Source organism: Choristoneura fumiferana, chromosome 4, assembly GCF_025370935.1.
Source record: "Choristoneura fumiferana chromosome 4, NRCan_CFum_1, whole genome shotgun sequence".
NCBI lineage: Eukaryota > Metazoa > Arthropoda > Insecta > Lepidoptera > Tortricidae > Choristoneura > Choristoneura fumiferana.
This window is the reverse complement of record NC_133475.1, coordinates 1,507,840-1,523,611: the sequence shown is the minus strand read 5'-3', so window position 1 is coordinate 1,523,611 and position 15,772 is coordinate 1,507,840. Positions and strand designations below refer to the sequence as shown.

General features: G+C 37.7%; 1 protein-coding gene across 4 annotated transcripts in view; it reads left to right on the top strand.

Annotated features, from left to right (window-relative positions):
* LOC141427244 (V-type proton ATPase 116 kDa subunit a 1-like) overlaps positions 1-15,772 on the top strand; it is a 50,495-nt gene that overhangs the window by 10,284 nt on the left and 24,439 nt on the right. Inside the window, exons 4-5 of one of the 4 annotated variants that reach the window (XM_074086486.1) lie at positions 47-135; positions 1,848-1,886. The exons of 2 other annotated variants lie outside the window; for them this stretch is intronic. In XM_074086486.1, coding sequence (XP_073942587.1) covers positions 47-135; positions 1,848-1,886 — 128 coding nt within the window. The remainder of the gene's footprint in view (positions 1-46; positions 136-1,847; positions 1,887-15,772) is intronic. One more of the 4 variants, XM_074086487.1, reaches the window with a different exon arrangement.

Below are 15,772 nucleotides of genomic sequence, written 5' to 3'. Positions count from 1 at the left end.
GTGCGGGTTGTCTGTCCGTTTGTACATGTTTATGTTTGTCCGCTAGCACGAGGGCGGTGCCAATACCACTGAGTCGATGACGCGCGCGCTGATATCTGACGACCAGAGCAGGCATGTTGGCCACGTCCAACTAGGGTACGTATGCGTGTGTACATACGGCACCTGTGCACTCAATCTAAATACACTTACAACCAGCGACGCATCTTTTAAGACAGACTGCTAACTAAATATAAACAGATACAGTAAAATACGGTAACTTAGCCATCTAGACTCATCTTCAATTCTCTTGGGTTCCTGTAGGGTGCGTTCGTAAATTATGTGGGACGATTTTTTCTTTGAACCCATGCCATGGTGAGATGTACAGTCGAATAAATTGAATCCTGACCCAGGGTGGAACATTTTTTTTTTTTTATGGTATAGGGGGCAAACGAGCAGGCGGATCGCCTGATGGTTGTGCTACTAATGTCATGTTGACATCTCATACTTTGGTATATATGTACTCTGTGCTTTGGTCAAGGAAATCATAGTGAAATTGATTATTTAGGTTCCACCCTGGGTCATGATTCAATTTGTTCGACCGTACTGAAATTTGGCTGGACCCTCCTTACCCGTTCATCTCACGTAAAATGTTTCGTGTAAATTATTGAGTTAATCTAGACTTGATTGAATGTAGGATTCAGCCATAATTTTAATGGAGAAACAAGCTATTTTAGTTGATTTAAAATAATATCTCGCAATTATAAACTGTTCCTTGCGGGAAAAAGTTGTGTTTTTTCCGAAACTCCCTCTCCCCCCTTGACATTCGGCTCCCCCCTCAACGCCTCACGTCATTTATGGATGTCCCCTTAGGTGGACCACTACTCACTTGCCACCCTTGTAAAAATAAGCTGTCAATAGTTTAGTTGGTTATTGCGGAAACCTTAGAAATACTATCGCAAGGTAAACTGTGTATGATAACTGATAAAAGACTGTAGGTTTACAGATTACGATTCACATTAGAGAGCTACCTATTAGGTATATGTTCTGTAACCTATAAGCATACTCTGACTACATAGTAATCAAGAATAGATTAAGTAATAAAAACTTAAAGATTCTAATTCGTATGGTGACAATAAAATTGTTCTGCCATTTTTGCAAATTCAATATCTCAACTTTATATGTCCGGAGTTTCCAACTAAATAAATGATAAACTGCAGACCTTGACATTCGTGGTACTGCTCTAATGTTTGATTTTTTTTTGGTAAATTATTAACTAGGTCTTTTAATTTGGCAGTCTTAAAGGTTGCGTTCAAAAATATGGTTGCTAGGTAAACCCGTTGTTGATTGTAGGCCTGCGCGTCTTGCCGTACACTGTACACATTTGTCGTCTTCATCCGACGTCAGAAATCAGCTGCTCTGATGAACTGCCGATCTAGCATAAAAAGACGTATGTTTGATCATGATCAAACTCTCAATGCACATTTTGACAGTGACGGAGGTGACGTGCAGGCAACCAATCCATCATTGTGCTCACATAAACTTGACAGTTTTATTATTTAGTGAGATGCACACGTCTTAAACAAATATTTGTAGTTTACGTCCTCCGTCCCGTAACAACGTTAACGCTGTGCAAATTTATGTGGACACTTCCGTGATTTCGAAAAGAAAATTTAATAAAGACTTGATATTTTAATCCAAAGATTAATCGCATGTAAATTTTATCCTCCGTAAATATTGTAAATAGAGAAGAAAATTACTAATTTGATTATTTTGAAATAAAATTAGATTAAATTTGTAAAATGTCGCGGTAAAGTTTAACTGCCGCAGTATATTTACAAGCTTGCTAAATCTGTATTCTGCTTGTCTAGTATGCGGGATAAACAGGAGTCCTTGGAATTCCTACCTTGGTTAGTAACAAATATTTAATGCAGCTGGGTAATGTATGGAGGTCGTATTGTTTTGTGGTCAGGGGTAGTGGCACAATTGAGAAATCGTTTACATACAACCTTAAATACTCAACATGAAGTCTTAAAAAGGTGTACGTATAAAGAAACAACGAAATAGTCCGTAATACATCTTTTTACGGCTAGATAGAATAGAGTTACTTTTTGAAGAGGAAACAATTTTTTTATTTCGTGGTTTTTGTTGTTTGTGTTATTTGTGATTCTCAATTTTGTCGCAACGGTGTCGTATCATTATATAGACGTGTTAACTCACTACCGCTTACTAACACTTCACTTCACTATATGCATACAAGTTTATATATGTGCGAAAGGTTACTTGGACTTCAAGAATAGAAATGGATCATAGGTGCGAAACTGTAAATGCTGTAAATTTCGGTCATAAAAGACGTACTCGTTATTTCTTGACATTGCTTTTAATTAATAGAACTATATTTATATATTTTCGATAATGTCAAAAGATAATGAGTGAAATATTGCGTACGGTTCTAACAGCGTCTTGGTACGAGTGCCTTAGATATTAATATTGTTTTTATACATTTTTGTGTATTTTATTTTTTCAGTTAACGTGTTATTCATTCACACAATTATAGGTACTTCTGATGCGATTTTTCGTTACTAAGGTCGACGATGTTATCTTTGGTTGAATGTTGCTAGAATGAACAGGAAACCGTATCGCATTCGGTTTTCGATACAACAAGATACAATGACAATGTTTGAAATCGTGTATCCGTCTTTTGTCACCATAACTACTATATTTTCGTACACAATGAAACATGGAAACTTTATTATATTTAAACTTTCACGATTATTGCCTTTAATTAATATAGACTTAATTAGGACTAAAATATATTGCTTAAATTACCACAATGTTTCGGTTGAATCTCATGACCATATCTAATTTTCATTCAAAAATTAAAAAAAATAATAGAAGATGACACAGTGTGAATGACACATGATAATAATAGTCTAGCTCAAATTTATGACACAATTAAAAATAAATCGTATTCTAAAAGTTACGTCGAAGCTGAGCAGGACTAGGTATACTTTTTCGAACTCATTCCGACATCATAAAGACTTCTCTCAGTCATATAGCACACGAGTTGCCATACCTTGTATATATATCATTTAGTGATTTTACATAACAATAGGCCCAGATCCGTCGCAGTCATGTGTGTCATTAATTTACTATCACATACAAATTATGTCATCAACCGTAATAGTGACACGTGATGATTTATTGCAAATGTTCTTTGTTTCATAAAGTACCTAAATACTTACCTATTTCTATATGAAGTTAATTGTTTCAATTTTTATTATTGAATAAATAAGCAACTAAATGAGCCAATCTCAAGCAAGACTGTATCGTCAAGCGGACCTCTTGATATTATTGACATTAAGCCATTTTTCGCTTAGCAAATTAAAATTCAAATCATTTATTCAGTAAATATGCCGCAATGGACACTTTTACACGTCATTTTTTTAAACTACCAGCGTTTTCGGAAAGACCATCATTGCCAAGAAGAATGCGCCGCAAGAAACTTGGCAGAAAGTAATGAAAAAAAAAACTCTTATTGTTTAATATATGAATGCATGTTCGTGTAACAGATAATTTAATGTCTGGCAAAGTTGAATGTCCGTTATATGACCTTTATATAAATAAGTATGGACGTTGCACCGTCTAGCATATACCTATATTTAAGTTGACGTTACAGGCTCACGACTTTTCCTCGTTGTGAGATGCTGCATGGGAATCCCCTTGCCGCTTCCAACAAATCTGTTTCATGCGAATATGAGACGGGTCTGTAGGTACCTAGAATACAAATAATGATTTCATTTTACCGATGAAACTCATGTTTTCTTTTGACTAGTATATTTCGAATATAACCGTACTTATTAACCGCTTTTCAGTAGGTTATAGTTAAGATCTAATAACGAAATATCGGCTTTTGAAGTCAATACCTAACTTGATATTGATACCGTCTACACATATAATACGCCGCATTAGGGTTTCCCCACATCTATCGACGCGGAATCGGTTTTAGACGACCAAAAAACACTTATGTCCACGCAATAAGAGCGAAAAAGACTTCTTCCCGTCGGTAAACGTCATTTCGCATCGGCCGAGCCGATCGACGTCTTTTTCGCTCTTATTGCCTGTGACATAAAGAGTTTTTTGATCGTGATTCGTCGATAGGTTTGGGGAGACCCTTAGTCGTATTAATCTAATAATCATCTGACAGTTTCGTATCTATCCGGGATACTTACCTAGTCATGCTATGGTGTACGTCATGGGTCACAAACACAGCACGGCGAACATTGCTATGCCACCCAGCGGCCCTGAGTGGTAGAGAAGAGCAATCAATAAATAAGGATCGACAAATAGAGCAAAACAATTGAATAAATACAAATGCATATGTAAACCCTAAGTACCTAAATATATACAATGAACAAAATGTAAAACAAATCAATATACATATTAATTTTACATACAATACATAAATAACACAAGTATAAAGGATAACTACTTACTAAATAGTCAAGGAAATAGTGTGAGGCACATCTTCAAGGTCTCCCTGAACGAGTATACGGAGGAAGATTGTCGGTTGGCGGTCGGCTACCGATTCCACAGCCTAGCCGCATGCACAGAAAAGGATTTGGAGTAGATCTTGGATGAGGTAGAAGAAGATGCTAGTGGGAGATTGGTGCTTGAACGCAAACGATGTTGGCTGCCTTCAGTTAAGTAGCAGAATTGCTCGGAAAGGTGTAAAGGAGCGGAAGGATTAAAAATAATGTTAAAGAGCAATGACAGAATGTGGATGTTTCTACGGTCCCATTTAATTTAAGCTGCGCGCGAAACTGAAACGTGATCGTATTTACGGAGACCAAAAATGTACCGAATACACACGTTCTGGAGGCGATCGAGCTTGTCAAGCGGCCCCTCAGTCAGATCCAGGTACCCAACATCACCATAATCGAGTATCGGAAGCAAAAGAGATTGGGTCAAACAAATTTTGATCTGGAGTGGCATAAAATTCTGCAAGCGCCTGAGCGAGTGAAGTGAGGCAAAGAGTTTCAGACTGACCTCAGCAACCTGAGCCGACCAGGAGAATGTCTGGTCCATGATGATTCCCAGATTTCTGACGGTAGGCGAAAAAGGAATAACAATACCATCAAAATACAGGTTTGGAAATACAATGTCAGAAATCTGAGAAATAAAATATTATTTATTGAATCAGGCGTTTCTTTGCGGAGGTCCATATCAATGAACTAAAAGAATTTAATTGCTCACCCGCGACCTTCCGATAGCTAAGCTTATGCAAAATATGCACGTTCATGCAGTTCCTCCACCTCTACACTGTAAGAACACACACAAATCACACAAACCCATCTATCACCACCACCACACCACACTGACGCGTTTCGAACTTAACCAGAGCTCATCTTCAGAGTAACAGTGCGGTGTACGGTTGTGTTATGTACGGGAGGAGGTAATACCGTTAATGAAGATAGAAAAAAGGAGAGGGGACAGTACACCCCCCTGTGGGACACCAGTGGTAAGATCACACCACGCTGAAGAAGCATCCTCAGTCCTGACTCGCTGTTGCCTCCCACAGAGGTAGGAACGGAACCACGATAAAGCGGTTGAAGATAAATTTAAAGTGCTCAGTATGCCTAAAAGGATATCGAAATCAACGGTATTAAATGCACTACTAAAATCTAACAGCGCTAAAACTGTCAGCTTTCTGTTCTCAATATTATAACGTATGTCATCAGTGACCTTGACGAGAGCAGTGACAGTTCTATGCCCAGAACAGAAACCAGATTGGAAAGTATTAAATAAGTCGTGTGTATTCAGATGATAGGAAACGTTGACTTACGAAATGTTTGACTATTTTGGATAAAACCGGGAGAATTGAAATAGGAAGATATTCAGAGAGGAACTAGGATTCGACTTTTTAGGAAGAGGGATTACGTGAGCACGTTTCCACAACGAAGGAAAACAGCCCGAGGATAATGAATAATTAATAATACGGGAAAGGATGGGTGCAATGATTTCCGCCCCCAGCATAAGCATGGCCACGCCCAGGCCATCCTCACCAACAGCTTTCGTCCGAATAGTTTTGAGAATATTGAGGACATCTTGCGAAGTTATGCTACCGAGATCAAAAGTGGGGATGTCAGGGTGTTGAGTATTGGCAAGAAGAGACAGCGTGTGCTGTTTTGCAATGGGATCCAATCCAACTGTACTGGCGATGTACTGAAGTGCTTATTGACGCCGTTGAAGTCAGTCACGGTAGACTTAAGGAACTGCCATAGTTTAGAAGGGGGGCAGCCATCTATTGACTGGTATATGTAACGACGTTTGGCTTCCCTGCATACTTTATTGCAGCGATTCCGCAAATATACATAACCCTGACGATTCTCCTCCGACGGAACACTACGCAGTTTAATGCGAGCCCTGTTCCTCTTTGCCATCATGGTCGTGATTTCTGGCGTGAGCCACGGTGCCAGGTTGTGCTTAACACGCGTAGGCCTCAGCGGAGCCCTCAAGCAATGCGCTATTAAAAGCCTTGAGGCTTAAGGTCAACGTCGGAAATCGCCTCAATGGCGTACCAGTCGACACTGCTCAGGTCGCTATGACGGGCTTGACGGTCTACTTTGAGGTTTCTACTCAGAACAATCTTATGCTTACGCTATGGTGGACAGATTTTAAACGAAGCGTATATTAAGTCGTGGTTTGAGAAGGCGGCAGCGTTAAATTGGCCATGAGAAGTGACATAATCAGGTGAGGAAGTGATCATAAGATCTAAAAGTGAAGGAGGGCCGGTATGCGGAAAATTTGTGGAACTAAGAGATAAAATATACTGAGCGGCAAAAAATCTGGCCCTCAAATGTATGCAGTTAAAGGTAATTTTGTATGTAGAGTGGGCCAAATTTTGTGCCGCTGAGTATACTAAGATAAAAGGAACATAAGTAATTGCAGCTTATGGGAACGATGGTTCCTCCGATTATGTGCTAAATTAAAACGAGAGCGCCGCCTCTGTGATCCTAGCGCCACCTAGTCATCAACGGATGAACTGCTACTGCACATAGGCTAGAGATGGTGACATAATTCGTGCTCTACATTGCGCTAAGTTTCTTTCTTGCAACTAGAATGCATCAACATAACTTCAATCTTCCTTCGGATATCCGTCTCCAGGCATGATATCGGATATAGGGAGATCTGTAGCTAACTTACTACAATCAAGTCTGATGGTAAGCGAAGATGTAGACTAAGATGGAGCATGCTTGCCTAATAGATTTCCATTCATCCCAGATTTGAAGACAGGCGTCTTGAAGATTGTAGCGATCAGGGCACACAGAAGCCGGCAGAGCATTCCGCTCCTTGGATGTATGTTGAATCAAGAAGGTAATATTCAATTTTAATAACAGACGCTCATTGTTCCGGTTTTTAACGATACAGTCACAAATATTTTCAGAACCGGTTGCTTCGTGGAAAAACAAAACCTCTCGAGATTCAAACAAATAAAACACAAATTATCTTTCACGTTATTTCTGCGTAGATGTTCGTGCAAGGTTTCTTTGTAATCCGAATTGATTGATTTTGTTTGGCGATAAAAAAACAAACAACGCGTGCGTGTCTAGACGTGAGATAATGTATCTCGGATGCTGTTAGGACCTAAGTCATGACGCTGCTCAATTTTACCCCTTATAATAAGAGAAATATCAATGATATCATGTATATGTCCTTCCCAAATTAATGTCGCCATTTTTAAGGTTCTGTACTGTAACATAACCCCCCTACCACGAAGATGACAACAACACAGTAGCGAAGTACATATTGGTAGGCGGGTCATTATCAAATTTGTCCCTATCGACAAAAACACTGTTTCCGTTTACATTATCCATTTTCTGTAGTTATTTGATTAAAATGATGAATTATTTGTAGTTAGCTATATAGCACGGATAATTATTGTTTATCGGAATTGAAATAATATGCTTAATATTTCTGTAATACTAGTGTTTACACGAGGCTTCGCACGCGTGAATCATTGATACAGCAGTTGAATTGAAATTGCGGGATTTACAAAATTCCCGTGGGAATATCGAGATTAAAAGTAGCGTATGTATTATTCCAAATGTGTAAACAAAGTTTTCATGGCAACGTCATTAGAAACCATGCCTAATTTTATGACTCTAAGCCCAACGGTTCTTATGGTGACAGAGTGCTGTTCTGCGCAAAATTTGGTAATGAACAAGGTACACAAAAAAATCCGTAGCGTGAGACAAATTACTACTAATTATTACTATATACTTTCACAATTAAAACAATTAGCAGTCAGAAAAAAAATCACAGTGAAACAGTGAAATAAGTCATAAAACTGTAATAAAACTCAAATAATGTACTAAAAGTATTTGTGTACTAATAAATCACTTCCAACTAACCGTTCTGTTGAAAATGGGAATGACATCACGTCTCGGTTCGAAGTCTGTGGTTTCGCTCTTATCGCGAAAACGGAGCTGGTTTCAGAAGGTTACGCGTAGTGTGGTCGAAACAGTATCTGCAACCGAATCCTATTCCGAATTCCGACTTTTGTTTTAGTTGCGTCAGAAATCTTAAAATTGAGGCTTACTCATGAAAATTTTAAAAGTCAAGAGAAATAGCCAGATTTCCTTTAAAGTCTCTATATCTCTATATTTATAGCGAAAAATATTTTCTGTATTGTACTTATAGAAGCGATTATTCGATAAATGAATTATTTGCTAGCCCAGAGAAAAGTTCGTATAGTTTGGCTAATGAAAGCTGAACCCATCTATTATTTGAGTGGCAACATTATTCAAATATCATGGGCAAACAGACCAAAGAGTATAAGAAAACAGACACTTGAGCTTGTACTATTATCTATCTATTCTGTGATTTGTTGAGTTTAGTACCTTCGTGTGATAGAGTTTTTTGGAAATTTACTACTGAAACATGGGCGAAACAATCAAATCAAAAGTGGTGTGCCACAGATTATTTTAACCATAAGCAAATTCAAACAAAAACAAGTAGAGAGGGAAGCCTTGTTCAAAAAGAAAAAAGAGTGTATAGGATGCGGTGACCGAATTTGTAGGTTAGTAGGCATGGTAAAATATTTTCATACTAATAATATCCCTTTAGAACTGGCCAATACAATTGTGGTTCCTAAGATTCACTTCTTCTCAAAAATATTCGTATTAACCTTTTTATGTTACTTATTTTCCAATAGGCATGCGATAGACAGAGAAACATAAAGTAGGCACGATTCTTATGCCTAATCGTCACTTTTAGTACGGCAGAGAAGCTTCTGTACTTGTACTAGGTATTACTTATTCTATGGTGATACCTGGTAATACCATCTGCAATTTTTTCGAATTTACCGCTGTTTTGCAGGTTCATCTTTCATTAGCCAGACTATCTATTGTACTGAATGTAGAATAGGTAAACCATGGAAAATAGTAGACGCGCGGATGGCGGCGCGACTCTACTACGTCGATTGTAGCGGTTTTGGCTCTATACTCTATTTTTTCTAACATGATTCAAATGACACATTTATTATTTTTTTCCAACAGATATATAATGCTTGCACATTAAAACTGCTGATTGTTCGAATATTTGAACTCAAATTCGCTAACAAATTGTTAAGTTACTGCGTAGGAACTGTGTTAGATTAACTTACCTTTCTTTAATGAACGCCTTTACAATGTTGTTTCAATAGGTCGCAATTGCTAGAGGTCAGGGTTATCGGTAAAAATAAAAGCGGTAAAATAAACGAACTTATTATTAATTTGCAAGATTGTACGTCGTAGTTGGAAAGTGACACTCCAAGTGTTGAATAAGTATCGCTATACAACGAGGAAATACGGCCAGCCTTCTGGGCACCTTACCCATTGACGGCGATTTAGGCCAAATTTTCTATCTATAGTTTAATTATGTTTGTTTTTAACAAAACTTAATTAATTTACTTTGAATAAATTATATTTTAAAATTCAAATAAGACTTTCAATTCGATATAGCGTAACGGAACGTTTAATCCATCAAATAATGCTTGCCACTTTTAGCACTAGGTACACGCGAAAGTATCTATAGTTTGTGTAACAGTAGGAGGGACTCTAGTTACGTCAGTTTGGCATCTGTCATTTGAATCATGTTAGAAAAATGGAATATAGTTTCGACAGATACCAAAATTTCAATTTATCGCCGAAACCGAAAGTTCGGGCGACTAATGACGCGTAGCGCGCGCGCGCAGCCGTTCAGGCCCCGTTCAAACTACTTAGCCTTAAGTATGATGGCAGCTACTGTTCCACATAACGGTGACCGTCCATTCAACTTGCGCGTGAGTGGCTCGTTAGCGCCACCGAATTAACCTAGTAAGAGCGCAAAATATTTGCTATTGTCATATACTGTTTAACACAATTTGATGGTAATCTGTGTACCATTTCGAAGTAAATACGGGGGTTTTTGCCAGTGAAATATTTAGTTTAGCCATTTTTGCCTCAAATATCTGAAACTTAAGACATAAATCAGTTTTCAAACGTTTCTGTCTATTGAAAACGAATATGTGCATACAGTTCCCGCGGGCGAAAGGAATTCTTTGCAGACGAATTCGCGGGCGACAGCGACAGCAGCGACAGTCAGTAAATAATAAATTAATGAATACCACGATTCAATTCACACCAATTGACCTAATCCTAAATAACTTATTGAATCAAGCCTAAATAAGCAAAGCTTGTGGTTTTGGTAAAATTGAATCACAAACTGCAAGTACGGATAACCTAAATTAAATAAAACCATTAAAAGATCCTTAAAGCGACGCCTAACGCCATCTAGTGATGGAATAAGACACTCACATTCTTCATCGCATTATTGAAGTATTTTCTAGTATCTCTTCCTTCGGACTTCCGTTCCCAGGTATCGTCTTTATTATGTAGTCTTTTCCTACAGTCTCCTAAATTAGCTGAGCTAGTTTAAACACTAATTACGTATCACATAAAAAAAAAAGGGTTTTTCGACAGGCGAAATATCGCTAGATGGCGTTAGTATCGTGATCCGTTTGACGTTTCTGTCTTGCTTCCGATTGGCTCATTAGTTAACCAATCACGAGCGCGATGCAAATGTAACACTGACCTCACGATATACTAACGCCATCCGATGTCATACCGATGATAAACCCTCATTCAAACTGAACAAACAACGAGACAAAATACATTCTTTTTACACCTGTAACGGTATACTATGTATTAAAATCTGTGTATGTAGTTGTGGTACGGCTATTAAAATCACTTTAAGATTCATTACATGTATGTTAACATAAACCTTGGGTAACGATGGATAAGAACTAAGTTAGAGATATCGGTCGACGTTCGTTTCATGTGCGGGTCTAATCCCAAGTTCGTGCCTTGACACATGCAATATATATACCTATATACTTAACGTAGTTTAGTTAGACAATAAGTTGGTAAACCACAGTCGCTTTGTGCTGACACGTTTTGAGGTAAAAAATAAAGGTAATTATTCTTCATTGTTTGTATTATACCAGCTTACGCCCGAGGCTTTACCACAGTGAAGAACTTAAGGCCTGTGGGGATTTTGAAAAAGCCCTTCTGTCAACTCTCGATCATTAAGGAATCTGATAGATAGATAGATAAAAAACTATATTCACAAACGTGCCATGACAATTGTACAAAAACAAAACAAAAAGTTGTTAAGTACATATAATTTAAGTTGTCGCACAGCCGTGAAGAGGCGCCGACTCAGCATGTGCTGTGACATTGCTGTCACAGCGCTGATATTCTGTCGGAACCAGTAGGAGTTGACGCACTAAGTCACATATAATTTTTACTCAAAGTAATCTGCCAAATTTTAAGTCTCTAGCTCCAGTGTATTGGGCATAGATTGATATAAAATTCCAAAAAATATTACCGATTAAACAGATCTATAAAAAATTCAAATATATTGTCTTGGCTCTTGGCTATCCTTAACTTCAAATAATATGTGCTTAAAAAGTAATTATTGTGTTAAATAATTGTGATGTAAGTTATTAAATAACATTGTAGATTTGTTTTAAAAGATATACCTACCGCTTTGTGTTTCTTGCCAGGTCCATCTCAACAGAGGTTTTTCCATACCTGTGGTAGAACTTTTTGACATTATAATAAGTGCTTGTTATAGCCTAAATTGAATAAAGATAATTTGACTTTAGATTAGTTAGATTATTCAATGAAAATGGTGCTGGGCCCAGTGCCCTTAGTGTAAGTTTTCGGTTACAAAATACGTCTCGATCGCGTTCGCGTTAAAATCTCAATTTGTATGGAAACACGAACATCGCAAACGTTCCGCTAGAGGCGCTGTTCGTGTTTCCATATAAATTGAGATTTTAACGCGAACGCGATCGAGACGTATTTTGTAACCGAAAACTTACACTAGGGGTACTGTTCACATACATTAGTAAAATCATTCCATTATCAATAGTTTAAATCGAGAAAATTCGGTAGTGTGACTGTAATCAATTAGCGACACTATTATAGGACTTTGTGTAAGTCAATTTAAAATATTGTGCAATCAACTTGCTCTCTGATATCAGATTCCATAACTTTATCTAGATAAGTTTTCCTTTTGGTATTACTTATCACAATCATCTTTCCTGTTATTTAATTTATGTAATTTGTGCCAAGTTTGTCAACGTGACATTCAAAAGATAAGTACTATAATTCAATATTTGTGGAAATTGTGACTCGTTTAAAAAATAACTGACTGCCAGGTTTATTGCGGCGTTTTCTTCTTGGCAATGATGGTATTCTTGAAATTTTGAAAGCTGGTAAGTAGATTTAAAATACATGTAAAATAGCCCGAATAGTTAATTCGCAAAATTGAATAATTATGATTTAGATGTATTAATTCTGATTTAGATTTTCAAGGAACATCTCAGTAAGAGCTAAATTGTTAATTGAATCCGGCGTCGCTTGGTGGAGGTCCACGCCCTATACCACGAATTGCAAAACTCGAACTTCGTATGTTGCCGTCCCGCAGACGCTTATGTCATTTAATACGCGAGTGAAAGGGACGGTGCGATACGAACTTCGATTTGCGAGTTTCGTAGTAGCCCTGCTGATCCGTGAACTAAGACGAAATACTTTGCTTCTCCGAAACTAGGTCCGATAGCGAAGTAACAAGGCAAGGCATTTGGATTCAGTTGATTATAAATTAAATTAGCATGGATGAATGTGATGCCGTCTCTGTTTGTTTTGTTCAAATAGACGGAGACGGCATCACATTTATCCGTCAAGCAAGATTAACCAATGGGCGGTGAAACTGCCCCTAGACTAGATCTATTTAGATGGCAGGAGAAAGATACTCGTAAATAACCTAACCTAACTTCAATGTTCAATATCTCAAAAACGGCTGAACCGATTTTAATAAAACATATCTATGAACCATCACCAGAAAACCTGCTTTCAATTAAAAAACACCCCATTCAAATCGGTCCACCCGTTTAAGAGCTACGGTGCCACAGACAGATACACAGACACACATAGCCGTCAAACTTATAACACCCCTCTTTTTGCGTCGGGGGTTAAAAAAAAAAACATTTATTCGTGAATACGCGTCCAATATTTTCAGGTACTTTACTAACGGACAATTACTACTAATTAGACTACCAAACTAGTTTTTTTAACCCCCGACGCAAAAAGAGGGGTGTTATATAAGTTTGACCGCTATGTGTGTCTGTCTGTGGCAACGTAGCTTTTAAACGGGTGGACCGATTTGAAGGCGGTTTGTTTAATTTGAAACCAAGTTTTCTAGCTATGGTTCTTAAACATGTTCCATCAAAATCGGCTTAGCCGTTTTTGGGATATAGTACTTTGAAGTGACAAAGTCGGGGGCTTTCCAACTTTTTGTTGGTCAGGTTACTACCCTATACCCTATTGTGACTTCATTGCAACTTTAGCTCTGATTCCCTGTTAGGTGTATGTACCATCAGCCAAATATGTGGTCTACCACCCTAAAGTTGATAATCGTTTGAATGTCATAAAACAATAATGCCAATAGACGTGTCTGTCAACTTGAAAGTTCGACTTTAGTGACATATTCATTTGATAGGAACTTGTTTAAAAATTGATAGACCACTTATTTGGCTGATGGTACCTAATAGCCTAATAGGGAATCAGAGACTAACATAGTTTTAGCGAGGAACAAACCAGCGGTGCTTTGTCGCGTCCGTTTATAGTTGTATGAATGAATAACACGAACCTATGTATATTTTGTATTATGACATACGAGGAGGCGTTTTATTAGCTATGAAGATAATTCCCCTTTGTGCGAGCAGCAGTAAATGTTGTTGTGCGGCGATTGTTCGATTTATTGACTCACTTACTCGATATTTAATCTGTGTAGTGTTGTGCGGTAACCAGTTTATAATACTTGTATTATGAGAATGCGAAGTAAACAATTATAGCTTAAACATTTAACATTTGAAAGAGGCTTTACGGAGTTACGTTTTACCGCTTTCTTTAAAGTGCAAGTATTCTTCAATGAATACCACAAATCGATACAGTAAATCAACAAAAAAACAATTAAGCGAGGTAGACAATATTTCCATATTATCTTTTACAAATTTAATTAAGTTAAGATGGAACATCATGGGTCTGACATCTATACGTTCATCAAGTAGGTAGTATTCGGAACGCTTACTCTGCATAAAACAAATGATATCATGTGTGTCATAATGTTATACTTATTTGCCGAGAGGTCGAGACCAAATTGAGGCTTATTCTAATTATCAACACGAAAATTGCATTAGACGACGCAAATTCAACCTTTGCTAACGCTGTCAATGCATGCAAACGCCACAGTTTTGTGAAAGTATACATAACACTTTAACACCGTGAAAATGCGTTGAATTCACATCACAAGCGGAAAGAAAGTATCGTTGCGTAAGAACGTCTTTTCCAGTGGTATTCCAAAATTTCGTATTTACAGACAGGCACACTTGGTGCTGTGCCAAGGTGATCTGATCACTGTCTGTTGTCATGGAGGCACTGACAGACGAAACGGAGTTTAAGCCGCTACGTATGAAAGATTATAATTTAATGGCCGTTTCTGTTTCGCTAGACACTCACGAGACTTATAACGGTTTTAAAAGAGACTCAAGGTGTAGTTTTATTTTTGAATCGGTTTCCGACATAGGCTGTACATCTGTAGATATTTTGCTCGTAAAGAGTTCGGTGCCTGAATTTGAATTTGTTACTTGACTGGTTGGTGACTGTTACTTCAAATGTTCACCCTGGCTATGGTTCAACAATCGCTCTGGTTGGACGAGCTGTTTGTGAAAGTGGATCGATCGTACATACTCGTACTTACATACCTAAAGCTTCGAATGTAGATCTGTTGGAAAGTTAGACCATTAGTTGCTGAACGTGTTAATCACGCCACGGGAATGTGAAGACTTTTGCCACTGTACATAATTTAGCCGAGTAAGTGATACTCCTAATAAATATTGTCATTAAAAACCCGATAGCATATACGGCTAAATAAAGTTTTTGTCAATAGGTTGAAATTAATCTGATCTTAAACGTAAACCTATCGGTCATTTGGGATAAGTTCTGATTATTTCACATGGTGCATGTGTGATATCGTGACAAACTACCAATCAAATGTATCATGCATCATAAAACAAATATTTATAGCAAAATTGTACACGCTTTTTCCAAGTATGTTGACGCAGCCACTGAACGTCGCTATAATAAAGTATTATCCCTGAATAGAAACATACAACTAACCCTCAACGTCTACTATATTTATAGAGAAA